Source organism: Mustela nivalis, assembly GCF_964662115.1.
Source record: "Mustela nivalis genome assembly, chromosome: 10".
Classification (NCBI taxonomy): domain Eukaryota; kingdom Metazoa; phylum Chordata; class Mammalia; order Carnivora; family Mustelidae; genus Mustela; species Mustela nivalis.
The window spans coordinates 25,940,843-25,960,460 of NC_139029.1; the positions used below are offsets into that span (position 1 = coordinate 25,940,843).

The 19,618-nt window shown below is 39.6% G+C and overlaps 1 protein-coding gene across 1 annotated transcript in view; it reads right to left on the reverse strand.

Annotated features, from left to right (window-relative positions):
* Window positions 1–17,980, reverse strand: part of PSMB2 (proteasome 20S subunit beta 2) — a 31,942-nt gene extending 13,962 nt beyond the window's left edge. Inside the window, exons 1-3 of the mRNA XM_082686933.1 lie at window positions 17,749–17,980; window positions 12,301–12,423; window positions 9,558–9,628 (exon numbers count right to left, since the gene is read on the reverse strand). Of these exons, the coding sequence (XP_082543059.1) occupies window positions 9,558–9,628; window positions 12,301–12,423; window positions 17,749–17,839 (285 nt within the window). The 5' untranslated portion in view covers window positions 17,840–17,980. The remainder of the gene's footprint in view (window positions 1–9,557; window positions 9,629–12,300; window positions 12,424–17,748) is intronic.
* Window positions 17,981–19,618: the final 1,638 nt, after the last annotated feature.

Consider the following 19,618-nt stretch of genomic DNA (forward strand, 5'->3'; position numbering starts at 1 on the left):
AAATACTGCTTTCTCCCAAATAACATCAAAATAAAATTGCTGATCGTGCAATGGTAAAACCAACACCATCATTGTCTGCAACAAGACCACTTGAATTTTTTTCATGAGCTAGCAGTTTCCAGGGAAAATTCAAGATTCTATATACCTTTAAGTCAGTGCTCAAAAAGTTAAGTGCAGAAGCCATGCTTTGTACACTACAAGGCAAATATTAGGTTGTACATACTAAGCATGCCCATGAATATCAACAGATATTGAACATCAAAGCTGATTCACCTTCCCGAGTTAATAAATAAGTCTGCTGGGAAAGACATTTAGGACCATATATGATTATGTATGTTTCTGGACGGCCACAGCAACCACAAATGTTCAGGAGCCCTTCTATTAGAATATAGTGCTCCCCATTAACAGCCTAGGTTTAACACAATTTACTCTTACCTCTTCAACTGACATGGAAGCTTCTCATTGTTCTCCCTGCTTCTCTTTTCTTTCCCCAAACACTTCACCAAAAAGGAGCCAATGGTCTAGCCAAATCTCATCTGATCATGCTATCCCCCTCCTAGTCAACAAGCTTCCAGAGAGCTCCACTGCTTTAGCATAAAGCTTTTTCATCAAAGTCTTCATAACATGGACTACCTCTCTAGTTTCAATCTCTTCCATTCCCCTAAAAATCTCAGCCATATTTAACAAACTATTTAGATTGTGGATTTTACATATGTAGGATACATAGTAAAAACTACATAGAGGTATGTATTTATATTTGTTTTTTTTCAATCAGTAGAGCCCTGGTTAACCCAACTGGTTAAAACAGCTAAAAAATTAGGAGTAGGAGGCTCAGAGAACTATCTGCCCCCACTCCAAACTCATTAGAAAACCCCTATGCCTGACTTAACACACTCTCACACACCTCTTTGGTCTGTGCTTCTGGTTTTCCTTTTGGCTCACTTTTGCTTTAATGACAGTGGGTCCTTTAAGGCTCAGGTTAGGTTCTGTTCCCAGAGCACCCATCTATCTCTGTATGGCCAATGTGCCACCTGTCACTCTGCAGTGCAATTTCTCCATCTAAAGGCACTCACTGAGCTCTACACTTGTTTCTCCAGCCCCAAGGACAATGCAAGCTGTAGATTTACTGAATGAATGCTATCAGCAACTGCAGAACTTCTCACCTATAAAAAACTGCACACATTAGGAGGCATCAGAAAGGCAATGAAGAGTTTGGCAGGTTACTTCAATTTGCAAAGACTCAGAGATCATTATTTCCTCTCCCTGCCTTTTTTCTTTCCAAACTAATTAATCCTATTTGCTCTATGGCTTACACTCAAAAGCAATGGTAAATCTGACCTCATTTTCTTCAACTTATCAAAATACGTGTTATGCTTTCTTGCCCTTCCACCCTTTTTATTTGCTTAAACTTTTTTGGTGAAGTAACATACACATATAAAGCTGCATAAAATATACACAAACAGGTTAATGAATAAAATGAGTATACACGTTAACTACTTTCTAGGTTAAGAAATACTACAGTGAACTCCTTCCCTCTTCAAAAGCTTCCCACTGTCCTGGGTGCCTGGGTAGCTCGGTCAGTTAAGTGTCTGCCTTTAAGATCCAGGTCATGATCTCAGGGTCCTAGGATTGAGACCCATGTGGGGCTCCCTGCTCAGCACTCTACCTCTATCCCTGCTCCTGCACGTGCTCTCTCTCAAACAGATAAACAAAATCTTAAAGAACAAACAAACAAAAACTTCCCATTGTCCTTTGCTTTAGATAACCGGAGTACAGGAAAACCCCATGGAATTTTTGGGACCAGCCACTGAATTCATAGGCCTGCATGATCCTGGGTTAGGCCAAAAAAAAAAAAGAGAGACATCAAGTTGAATCACATATTGTATACCTGAAACGAATTTAACACTGTATGCTAACTATACTGGAATTAAAATTTAAGAAATAAAAATAAAGGCATTAGCAACTGCAGGTGGCTAGGGGGCATGGGAAGAGGCAGAGTATTTGCATATTTTTATCTGTGTGTATGTCTGAAGAGTGCCCACACAGGCCAGGGTTAAAGCAATCCTAAAAGGCAGGGTAAACCTGTACTTCTGATGGTACACATTTTCAAATTAAAAGCATGTTTTTACTAAGCAGACACAGTACTCTGCTGCTCCAAGCTTTTTTAGTAGGAAACAGCATAATTTTCAGGACATAAGTTTCAAAACAGTATGAATTTAGACCAATTACCTTCAACCCCATTGTGGGTAGGAAAGATTCTTTAAGTGAAAAGTTGGCATTATGGGGTTGCACAATCCCAGCTACCCAATAAGCTCATTCCATTCAACCAGAACAGGGGTTCTTTCTGCTCACAGCAGGCATCCAACAGGGTAGCACATATATGCTCTCTGAGTGAGAAAGCAACACCTTCTCACATACAACCCCCTGGAGAGAGATGGGGAAGGGGAGGGAGGAGGACTTTACACCTGCAAACTCCTAACTCTATCAGCACTAAGGCTGGGAAAAACAGCACATATTTAAAAAAAAACACAAAAAACAAAAAAAAAAAGGATTCCTGATAAAGCCAGTAACTTTCAAAGAAGGATCTTCTTAAGCCATTTTTTCCTTAGAAGATGAGTAAGTATAATGATTCAACATTCAAGTCTTTGTCTTCTTAATGGACTTAGTCAAGCCCTAATGACTATGTAAGGAAACTGTGTTAAAGGGCCACTGTCAGAATTCTTATTCTTCTTGGGAGGAAAACACTATAAGCACCAAGTGTTATCGTGTTATCATATTAATTAAGGCATCTCAACTTGAAGGCATATCTGTGGCTGGGCCCTTGGATAATCAAAATGACCACTAAAAATAGAACAGCACTATCTCTAATGGGGCAGACATGAGCCACCCCAATCTTAAGAGACTCCTGTGAGATGCGACCTGAGATGCACATGTGTTTTGCAGTACCACTAAATATCCATCTAAATGTAATCATATGTTTTCAGTTTTTACTGTATGTCCTACTCAGGCTAGGAAACCAGATAATAAACGAATATAAAACTCTTGGCCCATCTAGTTAGCTGACTAGTTGACTGAGGTCTGGTGGGAAAGAACTGTTCTCCAGGTCTAGAAGAGCTGCTGCTTGCACTGAAATGCCATGAGTTTCATGATGAACATCTTGATTTTTTTTTTTCCAATTTCCTCATCACCAAAAGTAAGCCAGCTCTGTCTGTCGAGATGCCCAGGCTGTGTGGCAGTGGTGTCAAAGGCTGCCATTTGCTCGAAGGCGCTGCCATCTGTGGCAGCAAAACATTTTGTCTCCGGAAAATAAACACATCTGCCTTTGCCAGTGTCCTCCCACTGTGCCGCCCATCTGGAGCAGGTAAGCTAGAAGGCAAGCCTGGGCATGGGTGAGACGGGAGTGTGCAGGGGAGACAAGGCCTCAAGGGAGGTGGCACATGGAGGAAGAAGGTAGTGCTGTGTCATGTCACATCCTGCTAACCACATTCGCCAAAAAGCATGTGAAATTATCCTTGTTAGTGGTATTTTAATCATATGTAACAAACGGCTGGTCTGGTCGTGTTTAGAGGACAAGACCTGCAAAGTCAAGGTTTCACCAGGGCCATCTGCTCACCATGTCACATGACCTCACTGATAACAACAAACAGATGATATCTTTGTGCCAGCCAAGAGGACAGTAACTCTATTGGTCAGATTAGAGGCTCAAAGCAACCAAGATTCTTCTAGGACAAGACCACATATCCACGCCTACTATAAGCCAGATGAAATACACTCAAAGTCAGGCCAGGGTGTTGGAATAAGTCACGGTCACTTCCAAAAATGACTAATACCTGAAATTCTTTCCAACACATTCTTTACCTTTCCCTGAAAAAAATAAATTCAAGTCTGGTCATGGTCTTGACATCAGATCTTTAACTTATACTATTTGAGGGCTAGAAGAAACCATAAAAAATATTCAAACAAATTCTCTCTTTCTCCCAGGGTTTTTTCAACTACCTCACAAGAAAGATGGGAAAACTTCCTAAAGCAGGGCCCTTTCAATTACACTACTGGTTTCCAAACTCTGGCAGAAAGGGGACCGTGAAGCTGCTTTTTTCAAATAAAATCCTACAGGGAACCCCAATAGATAAAATAGAATAGAAGCAGAGCTAAAGTTTCACCACAGTGGTCTTCCTTGGTGACTTTCCTGAGGCAGCTTCATGGAACAGAGTTTGAAAACCACCACACCAGCCTGGCTGATAATTTTTCCAACTCGTTATTTCCAATTTTTAGGTGCTAAGCAATAGCAAGTATAGTGCTATAAAAAGATAAATTACCAAAAGCTCACCAAGTGCTTGGCAGAAAAGGTTCTATGAGAACACTTTGGCCAGTGAGTGGCAGCAGTAAAGCCCTAAAGATTACATACCATGGAGGGCAGCATTCTACTCTAAGCCTTGCCATGCCACAGTCCCTAAGGATATCAGATTTGGCTGGCTCATACCTTGGCCTCTGCATATGTGAAATGAAGATCTGGGTGGATGATAACAGATAATTTTAGGGCATCCAAATATGCCACCTAATTCATTTCAAGCAAGAAACAGCCCCATTACTTATCACTCTCTCTTCTATAGCCTATTAATCAAATCATAAGGAGACTTGAAATAAGCATCGTGCCAACTATGCCTATAAGCCATTACGAAATTTTCCAAAATAATCCTATTAAAAATCCAAATAGCATGTTCTTAATAATAAAGTCATTATTAAATACTTGCTGTTTTCAGGGATGTATCATTCACTCATCCAAATATATTTTATTAAGCCAATGGCTAATTCTTAGTTCTTGTAATTCGCCATTTTTGATCACTCCTTTCTTCATAACAGATGAAGAAAGTGAGGCTTAGCAAACATAAGTGATTTAGTAAAGATCACAGAAACTAGAACATATGAGAGAACAGATTAGAACTCTGATATATGTGACTCCAAAACCCATGCTCAAAGAAGCCTCATAAATAATCAAAAAATGGAGAGACAAACCCATAGCAAAAAGCCTAATAAGCCTTTTCCTGCTCCCTAGGGTATAATAAGGGGGAGCTCAACTTAAATATACACATGCATTTAAGTAAAAACTAGAACGAAGCCTTTGATTTTTTTCTCCCATTCTGTGTTTTTTTTTTTCCATCTCTTCCTGCTGATTTCATCTTTAATTTCATAGTACATGGCAAAGCAACATCAATTAATTAAAAATATTTTAATAAGGGGTGCCTGGGTGGCTCAGTCAGTTAAGCACCTGACTTTGGCTCAGGTCATGATTCCCAGGGTCCTGGGACTGAGCCCTACCATACTCCCAGCTCAGTGGGAAGTCTGCATCTCCCTTTCCCTCTGCCCTTCCCCCAGACTTGTGCTCTCTCACTCTAATAAATAAATAAAATCTTTTAAAAAATATTTTAATAAAATTCCCTTCCAATAAATGGGTGACATTTATTCAGCAAATACATATATATTTTTAAGGTTGTACTGACTTATTTGAGAGAACAGTGAGAGGGAGAGCACAAGCAGTGGGAGCTGCAGAGAAAGAGGGGGAAGCAGGCTCCCCACTGAGCAGGGAGCCCGATGCGATGCGGGGCTTGATTCCAGGATCCTGAGATTAGGACCTGAGCGAAAGGCAGACGCTTACCTGACTGAGCCACGCAGGCGCCTCGATTCAGCAAATATTTACTGAACGCCTACAATGGGCACATATTTACATCTTATCTATATAATCCTACATGGAGATCTTTTAAAAGATTTTATTACTTGAGAGAGAGAAAACACATGTGCATGCATGCACTGGAGCTGGGGGAGGGGCAAAGGGAGAGACGAGAGAGAACCCCAAGTAGACCCCATGCTGAGCATGAAGCTGGACGCAGGCCTGGCCCTCACAACCCCAACATCAACAACCTGAGCCAAAATCAAGAGGCAGACACTCACCAGACTGAGCTACCCAGGTGCCCTCTTATTTGGAGATCTAAACACTTGAACAGAACTGGAAATTTTATACTTCCCCAAACGCACAAACATACTTGTATAATAGTCTAGTCACTAATTAAGGAGACAGTATGAAAGAGTATGGTATTGGAATTTAGAATTTTGCCTCAGACTTTTACGGGCTATACTCGTGTCTTTGGTATACTCAAGACATGAAACAGAAATATTTAACCTCTTTATTAGTAACCAATCTAAAGTAGGCTTGTAAGTAAAATGGGGATAACATTCATCTTATGATGTCATAGTAAGCATTAAATTAGGTCACATATATAACTATCTAGAACAGCACTGTCCAAGAGAACCTCCTATAATGATGAAGATATTCTGTAATGTCCAATATGGTAGCTATTAGCCACATGGGGCTACTGAGCACTCGGAAAGTGGATACTATGACTGAGGAACCAAATGTTCGTATAGAAACAAAAGTTTATTTTTCATTCAAAATCCAAGAGACTCTCACCTAGGAACCAAATTTTAAATTCTATTTAATTTTAATTATTTTAAATTTTAATTGCCACTTATGACTAGTGGTCATAAAAATGTATAAAGCCTTGCACATAATAAATGATCAATGTTGCTTTACTTCCATCTTCCCTATTCATATCAATACTTTTTTATATCCTCTTTACCAGCAAAGAAGTTCAACTAAACTTGCACAACAAAGAATCTCCATAAAAAACCAACCAATAGCTATTAAATTGCTTCTTCAACCAAGCAGCAATGACAGCACAGAAACAAGTGACTGATTAGTCATATGTGCCCCACACTATGCTAACAGCTTTGTATGACCACTTCATTTAGTTTATATTAATTTTTTAAAGTAGGTGCTATTATCTTATAAATAGAGAAATTAAGCTTAGAATCTGTCCAAAGACACATAGCTAGTAAATTCGTGAGAAAAAGATTTAAACTAAGGCAGGCTAGGGGGCATGCAGGTGGCTCAGTTAAGCATTCAATTCTTGGTTAAGCATCTCACTCCTGACTTGGGCTCAAGTCATGACCTCGGGAGTCATGAGACTGAGCCCCAATTCCACTTCCTGCTCACCAAGGAATCTGCTGTCCTCCCTCCCCCTCCGCTCGTCCCCCTGCTTTCTCTCTCTCAAATAAATATCTTTTTAAAAAAAACAACCTCAGGCAGTCTAATTCCAGAGACAGTGCTTAACCACAATGCTCAACGTGCTTGCATCTTAAAGAACGAATTTACAATAAATGTATTATATATTCTGCAATAAGTAAATGTCCTCCCAACCGAACACCACCCCCAACGACACACACATACATACACACATACCAAATTAGGTATCAGACAATTTGAGCTATAGACACAAAGTTATACATGGGAACTGGATGACCCGAAATAAGTCTCATGTGCCACCTGGTGTGACTGCATAAATGAACCAAATCTAGTGACTTCACACTTATTAGAAAGACTGAAAAAATATCATCACCTTTCTCCCCAGAATAAAATGACTAAAATATCAACTCATATTTTAGAGCTAACAATCTAAGTTGATAGAAGGGAGGGAGAGCAAAGGTTAGGCTGAGAACCATAGGCAGATGTAGTCAGTATTTACTAAAGCCCTATGTCACTGTCTACAAGGGGTATTTATTTGTTAAGACATCAAACATTTCTGCTAGATTAACCAGATCCACTGCATTTACATGAAGCACACTGCCTGCCACTCTTATTTCAATTCTAAAAGGAGCTTAACTTACTTCATGTCTGCTATATTTATGACAAAGTCTTTATTGTGCCCAAAGCTGGAATTCTTATTCCAGTTCTGCCTGACAAGTCAAAAGAAGATTTTACACAGCAAGCCACAGCATACTCTACCAAACACCACAGGAATTTCTGAGAGGCAGGAAAAGGCCTTATCTGACCCATTTTCCTCTCTCAACAGAGCAGTGAACAAGAAAAAGCCACTGACCTTTTATCCAGATCAAAACAATATAGGTAAATCTATCTCCTTCTCACCAAAATATCTTTAGCTTCCCTTCAAACCTCATGATCCTTATATTGCACAAGCCCCTGGGTCAAAGGTAGCACTGAGAAAACGAGGTTCTATTTATTGAGACATTCTGATGTAACTTAAAAAAAAAACAAAACCTTCTACTTTAGATTTCTGTCATAGTTCAGCTTAAGCAAGTATAGATGAAACTAAAACCATAGTAAAAATATGAATAGCACTGATGTTCTAGAAACACTACTGAAAAATCAAGGAGCTGACATAAGGCAGAACAGTCAAGTAATTATGGCACCATTAGTGTAACTTTGTCTGACCTGCTGTGTGACCTGGAACTAGTCCATCTCCCACTTTATGCCACTCATTCTGAATCAGTGATAGAGAGTTAACTACTATATATCTCAGTGGAATAGTGAGTAGATTAAATTATTAAGCAAAATGCTTTGGGCAAAAGTCATATGAATGTTAAATATTATGATTTACAAGCATTCATTTTCCTAGCACTCCTGCGGGGTTAGGAAGTTATCTCCATTTCATAGATGAGTAAACAGGCACAGGGGGTAAGGTCACATGGTAAAGCTCCATTTACTTAGTTCCCGTGGGAAGGGAATAATACACACCTTTAGCAATCATATGAACTTTCTTGGCACATCCTCCACAATCTTTAATACATTAAATCCTTAACTTAATGTTGCCATTTTTTAACATGCTGTCCATGGAACAAAAACAGCTCTAAGACAGCAACAAGGCCTAAGTAAGTGAAGATGAATAAATCTGTGTGCTTTGGCAAGAATAATCACAGAAAGACACATAATCTTAAAATGAAATTTGTGGGCGCCTGGGTGGCTCAGTCAGTTAAGCTTCTGCCTTTGGCACAGGTCATGGTTCTGCGGTTGTGTGATCAAGTCTCAAATCCAGCTCCCTGCTCAGCAGGGAGTCTGCTTCTCCCTCTATCCACCTACCCACTGCTTGTGATCTCTCTCTCTCAAATAAATAAGTAAAATCTTAAAAGAAAAAAAAAATAAAACTTGCATTGTTATTTTCTTTCTCTTTTTTTTTAAGATTTTATTTTATTTATTTTGATAGAGATCACAAGTAGGCAGAGAGGCAGGCAAAGACAGAGGGGGAAGCAAGCTCCCCACTGAGCAGAGAGCCCAATGCGGGACTCGATCCCAGGACCCTGAGATCGTGACCTGAGCCGAAGGCAGAGGCTTAACCCACTGAGCCACCCAGGCGCTCCTTCATTGTTATTTTCAAAGTTTCGCCTCCACTACCACATAAGAACCTTCAGCCACTGGAATTAAGGAACATAGTTTGCTATGAAAACTTAAAAAAAATTTTAAACACTTTCATAGGCCTTCATATTGGTGTGCCCCATCCAAATTCTCTGGGAGTGTATTTGTCCTTCGGGCTTTAATTAGCAACTATGCAGAAAAAGAAAACAAGTCCATAGAGACCGAAGAATGAAGAAGTACCAAGAACGGCTTAGGAAGTCCAAAAAAGGGCAAAAATGCTTCCCATGTATAGTAAGATACAGAAGCACAGAAGATTTTTCTTCTTTCATGTAAGGCTGCTTGATATATTGCTCACCCGACTCCGAAGACAATCTGCCAGGTTTCGGCGTGTGAAATTAGCTGCTGCTGTGGGAGACAATTCATAACCTGGTACAAGAGACAAACAATCATACTTAAAAGTGAAGCAGCAGGAATAACAGCACCCCAAATCATTCCACTACTCCTGTTTTCACATCCTTCCACTCTCTGTACGCCCGGAGTCAGACTGGTTTCCTCTACAGAAGGAAGGGGGTACAAATGTATAGGTATTGGGGAAAAAAGAAAGAGGTTTCGAGATGCTGATTTTTAAAGTTGATTTAAAAAGAATATTGGGAAAATAGAGGATTCATACTTTATAAGGTTTTCTTTAAAAAAATAAGTAAGGGGGCGCCTGGGTGGCTCAGTGGGTTAAGCTGCTGCCTTCGGCTCAGGTCATGATCTCAGGGTCCTGGGATCGAGTCCCGCATCGGGCTCTCTGCTCAGCAGGGAGTCTGCTTCCCTCTCTCTCTCTCTGCCTGCCTCTCAGTCTACTTGTGATTTCTCTCTGTCAAATAAACAAATAAAATCTTTTAAAAAAAATGAGTAAGTTTATTAAATATGATTTTCAAAAGTACAAGCAACAGAAAAAAAAATGTTTCCATCACTATCTGCAACATTTCTAAAAATGGGAGTATCAAAAGCATATAAATTTCTAAAAAAAAAAAAAAGTTGTAATGACAACAAAACTACAGCCCAGAGGAATGCCATCAGGTGTGCGTTTAATAATGCACTCTCTCAGGGACTTAACCCCCACCCCCAGTAAAATGGGACTAAAGCCAAAAGCCAAGAAAGACCCGCAACTGAGCAGACCCATGCATAAACTGCAACTTTGGAAAGACAGACAGCACGTGTTAAGTTATCATCAAACACCAGTGCTACAGCAGGTAAGATTTGATAAAATGTGCTGCAGAAGCAAGCCCAGCAGGTAAGATTTAGATTAAAATTCTAACAATTACTTATTGAACAGCAGCTATGTTTCAGGGTCTGTGCCAGGTGCTTTCACAGTTTATTAAACTTCATCCTCACAACCAGTCTATTAGTGCATATTAAATTATAATGCAAGCAACTGTGAACAAGTAGGAATACTTTTCAATTCTCCACCTAATCCCCTAAACACCACTAAGGATTTGACTGTCATCTTAAAGGCAGAAAGGTCTGATGCCTATTTACATATAGCTTTTTCCCTCCTTTCCCTTATTTTAGCTCAGTTCTTTACCTTTAATATGCGTAAGAATTACTATATAGGGTTATATAAACAAAACTACACTTGACAGGTAATTTAAAAGATTTTATTTATTTATTTTTAAAAAAAGATTTCATTTATTTCTTTGACAGAGAAAGACACAATGAGAGGGAACACAAGCAGGGGAGAGGGACAGGGAGAAGCAGGCCTTTCACTGAGCAGGGAGCCTGATGTGGGGCTTGATCCCAGGACCCAGGGATCATGATCTGAGCCAAAGCCAAATGCTTAATGACTGAGCCACCCAGGCGCCCCAATTTAAAAGATTTTAAAGGCAAATTTTAACCACACATAATTTTTGTTTTGTGCACTGACTTTCAACCCTAACACCTACGCAATAAGCAACCCTCTCAACTCTTGTTTACTCTCCCTCCCTCTCCCAGGACAGGACAGTGAAATATTGCTGTAGCTAATTGAGAAATATACTTGAGAAACAATACTGGCATCCCTCACCTGCCATAGGCATGAATTAGAGAGCCACTAAAAAATAACTCTTGAAATATTCTCAATTTGCTTAAACCTGAGTGCTACGTCCTTTAGGTGTTTTTCATCTTTGAATTCCCTGTGGTAATAGCCAGAGTGCTTAAGATAGAGGAGGCCTTCAAAATTATTCATGGAACTAAATGTATGATGCTAAATTTGCTGCCTAAAATCTATATAAATGGGTCATATCTAGCCATTTTATACAATTATATTCAAATTAACTTCTTTCACAGTCCCACATTGTATCAGTGCTGTGCTTAAGTGTATTAAACTATGAAGTAAGTAACTGAAGTAATGTCCATTCTGCTAAGGTGTCACTATAAACTTCCCTGAATCATAAAGCTTGTGGCTAATATTATCTGTTAGTGAGGCTTTCTCTAATGAGGAAATCCTAGTGAGGAATCCTTTAATAAGGATGACAGCTTATTAGCCCCAGAGGGAACTCACAAAAATCTTAATTATCTTCCTAGACAAGAATCTACCAGAAAGGCAAGGCAGAACTCTTCTATTACATTAAATCTCCTCCACAACTACACAGAGCATTAAGTTTACAAACACTTTACATATTATTCATTAATATTATTATTATCCCATTTTAGATGTAAGGAAAATAAAGACTCAAAGAAGCTAAGTGACTTGTCACATTAAAAAAAAATAGTAAAACCAAGTTTAACTGAGGTCTTTTAGTTCTGAGGTTCAGATATACTTTAGTCAAGTAACATCCTCTGAAATATCTAACACTTTAAAAAGTCTGATACACCATGTTCATCACCAAGGTGGACCTCAAGTATCAGTGTTATAATGGTTCTTTTCTCAGCTCTGGGATTTGTGCAGAAAATTTTTAGGATCAGGAGGGTCTAGATAATGTTTTAAAAGTAGGAAGATTCAAGTAAAAATATGACCACACTGGTCTGCTCATATGTAGAATTGCCAGTAGAGAGTAAACTTTTTTATTTCAGATTTAAAGACAAAACAAGTTATATTCCAAAAACATAGATACATTCCAAGTAATACCCACCATTTCGCATCTTATAAAGTTGCACATTTTTCTGAATATATTCTGCAAACTGTACAGTGTCTCCAGCCTCTCCAACACATAGGAGTAAGATTTTTTCACTCATCTTAAACATCTTGTCATGATCTGCTCAAAGAAAAAAAAATGTTAAAAATTACCTCATCAGAAATTTACCGCTATTACACAGGCAACCACAAACAAGTTTATCAATCACTATATTGAAAAATTTTGCCAATCACTGTTTTTAGAAGACTTTAATGGGCAACTGTATTAATTATTCTCTGTCACTGTCCATGTTAAACCCATTGGCCTATTTTATTAAGGTCAGTCTCAGCTGGAGAATATATTTGAAAGCTGAAAACTGAAAATACAGTTAAATACATTTGAAGGCCCCTGAAATGCAAAAACTGAACTTTCAAAGACTGAAGGAATCAAGCCAATGGCCATTATCTTTAGGTTCATGATTTCAGAGCCCTGAAATGTCTCTACATATACAAATGTTATTTATACACACACAAAAGCATACATGAAGGACCAGAGCTACACTGAAAATTAAGGAGTCATCTCGAGAAAGAAAAAAAATCAACTGAGAATATAAATTACCTTAAAAAGTAAATCAACACCATTTCCAAAGCAGAGTAAATTATAATGCCAGAGCAAAAATTCTAATGAATATTTTAACACTATGCTATTTAAAAATACCTCAAAAATCCCAATAGTCTAATCTTATCTAGTGGAACCAGACTCATTCAGATTACATAGATAAATAAATATTCAGATAGCAGTTAGTGCCTAAGGAAGAAAACCCCAAATGCAGTCTGTAGCTTCAGAAGAAGCCTAAATCTCCCTATCTCACTCTCACTTTCACTTTCCATTTTTCAAATAGTGCTGAATAATCTTCCCTGGGAGACATGTTTCCTGTCTGAAAGCTTCTGAAATGTCAAAATCCCTTAATAGGATTTAAAGAACAAAATGCCTCAGTCAAATATTCTACAAATGTTCGAAAGTTGTAGAATCACAATGTGGCTTCTTAGACTTGGGGTAAAAAACACACAAATTGTACCTGCAGAGAGTATCAATCTGCCTTGCAAACACACTTTTATGTGTTGTAGGCTACAGATTTAAAGACTGTTAGTTTGCAAACATGGTCATAAAAGGAAAAAATTCAGGATGCCTGCGTGGCACAGTCAGTTAAGCAGCTGCCTTCGGTTCAGGTCATGATCCCAGGGTCCTGGGACAGAGTCCTGCATAGGCTCCACGCTCAGCAGGGAGTCTGCTTCTCCTTCTGCCCCCACATCCCAAAAGATTATAAAATAACCCTCATAAAAATAAAATCTTTTTAAAAAATTCACTTATGGATATATTATCTATGCAAAGAAAAAAGGACCAGAAAAATATTAGATGCCACTGGCATCCAAGTTCTTGCCAGTGGCAAGAGTATGGGTGATTTTCATTTCTTTCTTTTTATTAGCTTTCCTAAAATGCCCTGTATCATTTTTGTAAGAACATATTACTTAATAAGCTTGCATTCTTTTTTTTTTTTTAAGGATTTTATTTATTTATATGACAGATAGAGAGAAGAGCACAAGTAGGCAGAACAGGCAGAGCGAGAGGGAGAAGCAGGCTCTCCGCTGAGCAGGGAGCCCAACATGGGGCTCAATCCCAGGACCCTGGGATCATGGCCTGAGCCGAAGGCAGCTGCCTAATCAACTGAGCCACCCAGGTGTCCCTATTATTTTCATAATGAGAAAAAAATCTGGGTTGTTTTTTTTTTTTTTAAGATTTTATTGATTTGAGAGAGAGGAAAAGCACAGACGGAGAGGAAGAGGGAGAAGCAAACTCCCCGCTGAGCAAAGAGCCCAACTCGGGGCTTGATCCCAGGACCCTGAGATCACATCCTGAGCCAAAGGCAGACACTTAACCAATTGAGCCACCCAGGCGCCCCCAAAAAAGTTGTTTTTATTTTGGAAAGAAAAAGCTTGTTTATAAAGAATTAATGTCACATTAAGAAAAAATGCTACTACCTGAAGAAAAGCATGTACGGATTCGGCTTCTGAGATAAGACCATTAAGTTTTGTTGTCTGGGTTTTATAAATGAGAAGGTTCTGTTAGGTCATAAAACTTGTAGGGAGAAAACTGCTACCTCACAGTGATGGACAGTGTGTTTTATTGTGGTTTTTTTTTTTTCTTTGCCAACAGAGATAAAAAAAAAAAAAAGAAAAAATGCTAAAATTCTAGGCAGTAAACTGTTCAATTTTGTAATGAATTCAATACAAGGCCAAAAGTGTGTTTTAAACATTTATTGTGTGTCCAGTGAGTAGTAAAAGGGAGGTGTTATAAATGCTAATGGCTCTCTGAGGAAACAGCCTGCATAACACTAGGGAATTTCTGATCCTTGACAAAGAACTTTAAAAATCCACACAGATGAAACAAACGGAAAACAAATTGAACATCACCATACAATATTGTGAAAGGCCAACTATACTAGAACCCATCAGACGTTAGTTATTTTTATTTTTTTAAAGTAGGCTCTGCAACGAAGGTGAGGCTTGAACTCACAACCCCAAGATCAAGAGTTGCATGCTCTAATAACTGATCCAGATGCCCCTTTAGACCTATATTATAATCTGGACTCAGCACTCTGAACTTGGGCTCTAATTTCCAAGTGTATAAAATGGTTCTACTATCACTTATCCTACCTGGTACAGAGGGAAAACTGTACATGAACAGTATCACATATTCAATATTAGTCAGTGTAACTCAGATTACGCATGCTCTATGAATTCAGAAAAAAAAAAAAGCATTCTGTGTGGGTTTAAGTGCTCTGAGTAATTTATAATTTTCAATGACATTACTTTTATTTAGTTGAGAGCAACAGAGAGAGAGAGTACAAGCATGAGGAGGGGCAGAGGGTGGGAGAAGCAGACTCCCTGCTAAATAGGGAGCCTGACGTGGGACTCAATCCCAGGACCCCAGGATCATGACCTGAGCTGAGGGTAGATGCTTAATTCGCTGAGCCACCCAGGTGCCTTACTCTGAGAAATGTAAAAGCAATTCTGTACAGACCAAGAGACAAGAGACATGAATTGTAGCATATAATCAAACTGAAGATGTGGGGCACTTTCATAAGCAAGCAATCTCTGGGAAATATCTTCTCTATATCAAAATATCTTACAAAACTGACAAACCAAAAAAAAAAAATTATTGGAATTATCATTCTTATTTTATACTTGGAGAAAATAAATCCCAAAAGGTTATCCATTTTCAGCATTCTGCTTACCCTACCTAAGTTCCTTCATGAAATGAAAGGTGGAAAAGTCCTCACAGAATTTCAAAGTTCCTATCATAAAACACTTTATACCAGAAAAGACTACAGGGAAAATTAGATTTGAGTGCAATTATTTCCAACCCATTTTTCAAGAATTAACTCAAATTCATCTTTCTTCCATACAACAGTGATCTTTCTTTTCTCTGAATACCCTGAGGCTTTTCTCCTGAAATCATTATTTTAAAAACTAATACTGACTAGTGATAGTTCTTTCATCATACAAAATCATCTTACAGTAGTTATTTCCTTGTTTTCTTAATGTCTTATAGCCCTGTGTTGGTTATACAGAATATCTGTAAAGGTACTGACTTGGTTATTGTTCTACCCAGACACTACTTCATCCTAAAATCACCTGTATATCAAAGGTCTTAGTATTCAAAATAATGGACAGATTTGCCCTCAAAACAAACTGACTGCTTTGGAAAGCACGATTTACAAATAAAACTTCTAGGGGCACCTAGGTGGCTCAGATGGCTGTGTCTGCTTTCTGCTCAGGTCATGATCCCAGGGTGCTGGGAGCGAGCCCCATATCGGGCTCCCTGCTTAGCAGGGGGCATGCTTCTCCCTCTCCCTCTGCTCCCCTGCTCCTACACTCACTCGCTGTATCTCAAATAAAAAAATAAAAATAAATTAAAAAAAGAAGAATGAAAGAACAGAACTCAAGCAGAGTCCCTCAGGGTTCTTTCCATCTCCCCAAGTGATGACAGCCTGACAATCAGATGCCTGTTGCTTATAAAAGCAGTGATAGACACATACTTCAGAAAATTCCAGATTTAGTTTTCCTTTCCTTAAACCAAAGATGAACTATACCTGCCTTCTCAAAGCCTTCCCTAATCTCTACAACTAGAAAGAATCTCTTCTTCCTCTACATTACCCGAGAAGTTTTTTTTCCATACGTAGCATAATTTTCAAGCTTGTACTGTAATTATTTGTACACATATCTGAGTCCATTATTAAACTGTAACTTCCTTTCAGATACAGGCCACATCTTATTCTTCTTGCATCCCTTGAGAATCTAGCACTGGCAGTGGGCAACAACAGGTGTCAAAACACAATATCTGTCAAATAAACATAAAGTCATCTGAGCCAAAGCACAATACTTTTTCAACAGGAGCATGTCTGTGATCAATCACAAAAACACACTCTTAGATTCCACAGATCAAAAATCTTAAAAAAAATTATTAAGTACTGACTATGGGGAGACAGTACAGTATAGCAGTTCTGGGCAAAGGATCTGAGTCAAATTGCATAGGTCTGAACCTGGGTTCTGCCTCCTGTGGTCTTAGGCAAGTTTCTTAACCCTAGGCCTCAGAACTAACATCTGTAAAATGGCAATATGATAGTGATCTTAAAAGGTTAAATGAAATAATGTAAATCACTTCAAATAGCATCTGCTTAAGTCCTTAGTATCATTACTACTATTTGTCACTGCATTAAAACATTTGCACTAAACTGTTTCACTCCATACTCACAACAAGCTTGTGAGGTTGGTATTAATAACCTGACTTAATAGATGAGCCAATCTGGCCACCGTGAAAAAACTTGTACAAAGTCACAAAGAAAGTAAGTCATAAGACTCCAGTCTGCGAATTCCACTAACTACCTACATACAAGGAAAACTCGGCAGCCAGTGCCCCGGAAAACTGGAAAAGGAGGATAAGAGCTGAGAAAGGGGAAGATACAGGTAACGGAAGGGAAATGCCAAGTTTCTAGTCCCACAGTCCCAGTCTCCCCAGGATCCCATCTTACACCGCCAGCAAATTTACCTCATTAGCAGGGACAACAGAAACCCTTAAAAGATTCGGGGATCTAGGGAGCTTGGTGCCCGGCAGGCGCTTAAACACTTAAAAACTGAATTCCCACAAGCACCTTGCGCCCAGCAAGCATTTAGCGAAGGCCGGAGCAGGGCACTACCTCGGAGACCTAGGAGGAGCGAATGCCAAGGCCCTAAGCTAGTCTGCCCGTCTCCTCCTTCTATAAAACATGCAAGGACAGAGCAAGACACGCGGGGTTCCTAGACCTCCCTGGTGCTCACCGAACTCCCCCACCCCACCCCCCATCCCGAACTCCCTCCGACTCCCCTTACACCCAGGCCCCGCCGGACCTCCCCTGCTTCCTCTCACCGTCCTTCATCTGGACAATACTGCTGGCGGCCACCTGGTCAGAGGCGACAAGGACATAATCGGGGCCCTGGATGCCGATGAGGTACTCCATAGCGTCGGGAAGCCGAGAGGACAGTGTGGGACTCTCCGGCTTCTCGGCCTCCCCGGTGAGACAGCACGGCCGAGCGAAGATTTCGTGCGACACAGGCCGCGCGACCGCCCGGGCCACCGGCGCTTTCGGATGACGCACAATTGTCGCGAGAGGTTGGAAAAGGGGGCGAGGCTTTGGGCGTCAGGATTCTTAACGCTCGCTTTTCGGTCTGTCGGCTTTCTTGTAAATCCGCTCTGCGGGCTGCTTGTCTCAGATAACGCCCGGTTTCTTTACTTACGAGTTGAGTTCAAAACTCGCGTGGGGGTAAAATCACACACTGCAAATAAAGTGCCGAGCACGTGTGGGTGCCAAAAAGGCGGGCGGACGTTCCTAAATGGTTGTTTCCCTTCGCTCGGTAAAATAAATCCAGAAACTCCCTTGAAAGCCAGATTACAGAAAAATAAACTTGACGGGAGCCCTCGTTACATGCTTCACAAAAATAAAACATGGTTGCGTTAAAGATCTAAGCATGAAGACATTATAACATCTTTACAGATGTCCTAATTTCAAATTATATGCAGTTACTTCTGGTAACAGCGACTTGGAAGGGAGGACTCTCACTTACTTTATACACATCTGTATTGTTTGAATGTTCTACAATGCTCATGTATTACTCATTTCTTATAAATAGGAACACACTTGGCCATCTCTTTATATCTTGCAGCCATTCTGGGAAAATCTGAAATATTCCATGATTAGTTCCTGACATTCACAATTTGGTCTTCATGCCAGCCTTACTAGCTTCCTGAGAAATGGCAAAACAGTTGCAATTCTATTTCCAACACAACTCTGCAATTCATTTGCTCCTGCAGAAATCTGTAGTCCTCACTCCCTTCAGAATGTTTCTAACAGCTCTGTGCCTGTGAAGGAATATAGAGCCTGAAGAGTTAGGGGCAGCCCATCTATCATAGGATGGATGCCAGGGGCAAGTGAGGTCATTAAGTCAACCACACCACTAAGAACACAGACGCATCCATCATCCTAGAAAGATTCTTTTCTTAAACTCCACGGTGGGGGGAAGTCTCTTGAGTCTCTCTCCCACCTCCCTTTCTCTTTGTGTGTGTTTGTACATTAATTGCAAAAAGTACACAGTTGTACCCTAACCACAAATCATGCAGAAGAAATATAAATACCTCTCCTCTTCCCACCAGAGGTAACTACCCACCAGATATCTGTATCCTTCCAGATTTTTTTCCTTTGTACATACCAATATTCATTCACTCTCTCTCTCTGTCAAAATAAATAAATCTTTAAAAAATATTTTATTTTCAAGTAATCTCTACACCCATCATGGGGCTCAAACTTACAACCCAGAGACTAAGGGACACATACTCTACCAACTGAGCTAGCCAGGCACCCCACCCATTTTAAATTTAAATACACACAAAGACTTGCACATGAATGTTCATAACAGCTTTAAAAAGAACTGTTGTTACATACAACAACATAGAAAAACCTCAAAAAAATAATGCTGAGTGGGAAAAAAACCAGACAAAATGAATACACATTGTATGATTTCATTTATATAAAATTCTAGAAACAAAAAGTGATTTGTAATGATAGAAAAGCTATATGTGGTTGCCTTAGATGGAGAGGGTGGCGAGGGACAAGATGAAAGTGTGCAATGGGCATGAGGAGGTTTTAGAGGGTTACGGACATGTTAATTATCTTGATTGTGGTTATGTAGACATACAGCAGAGATATTGAGAGTTCGGTTCTAGACCACTGTAGTAAAGCGAA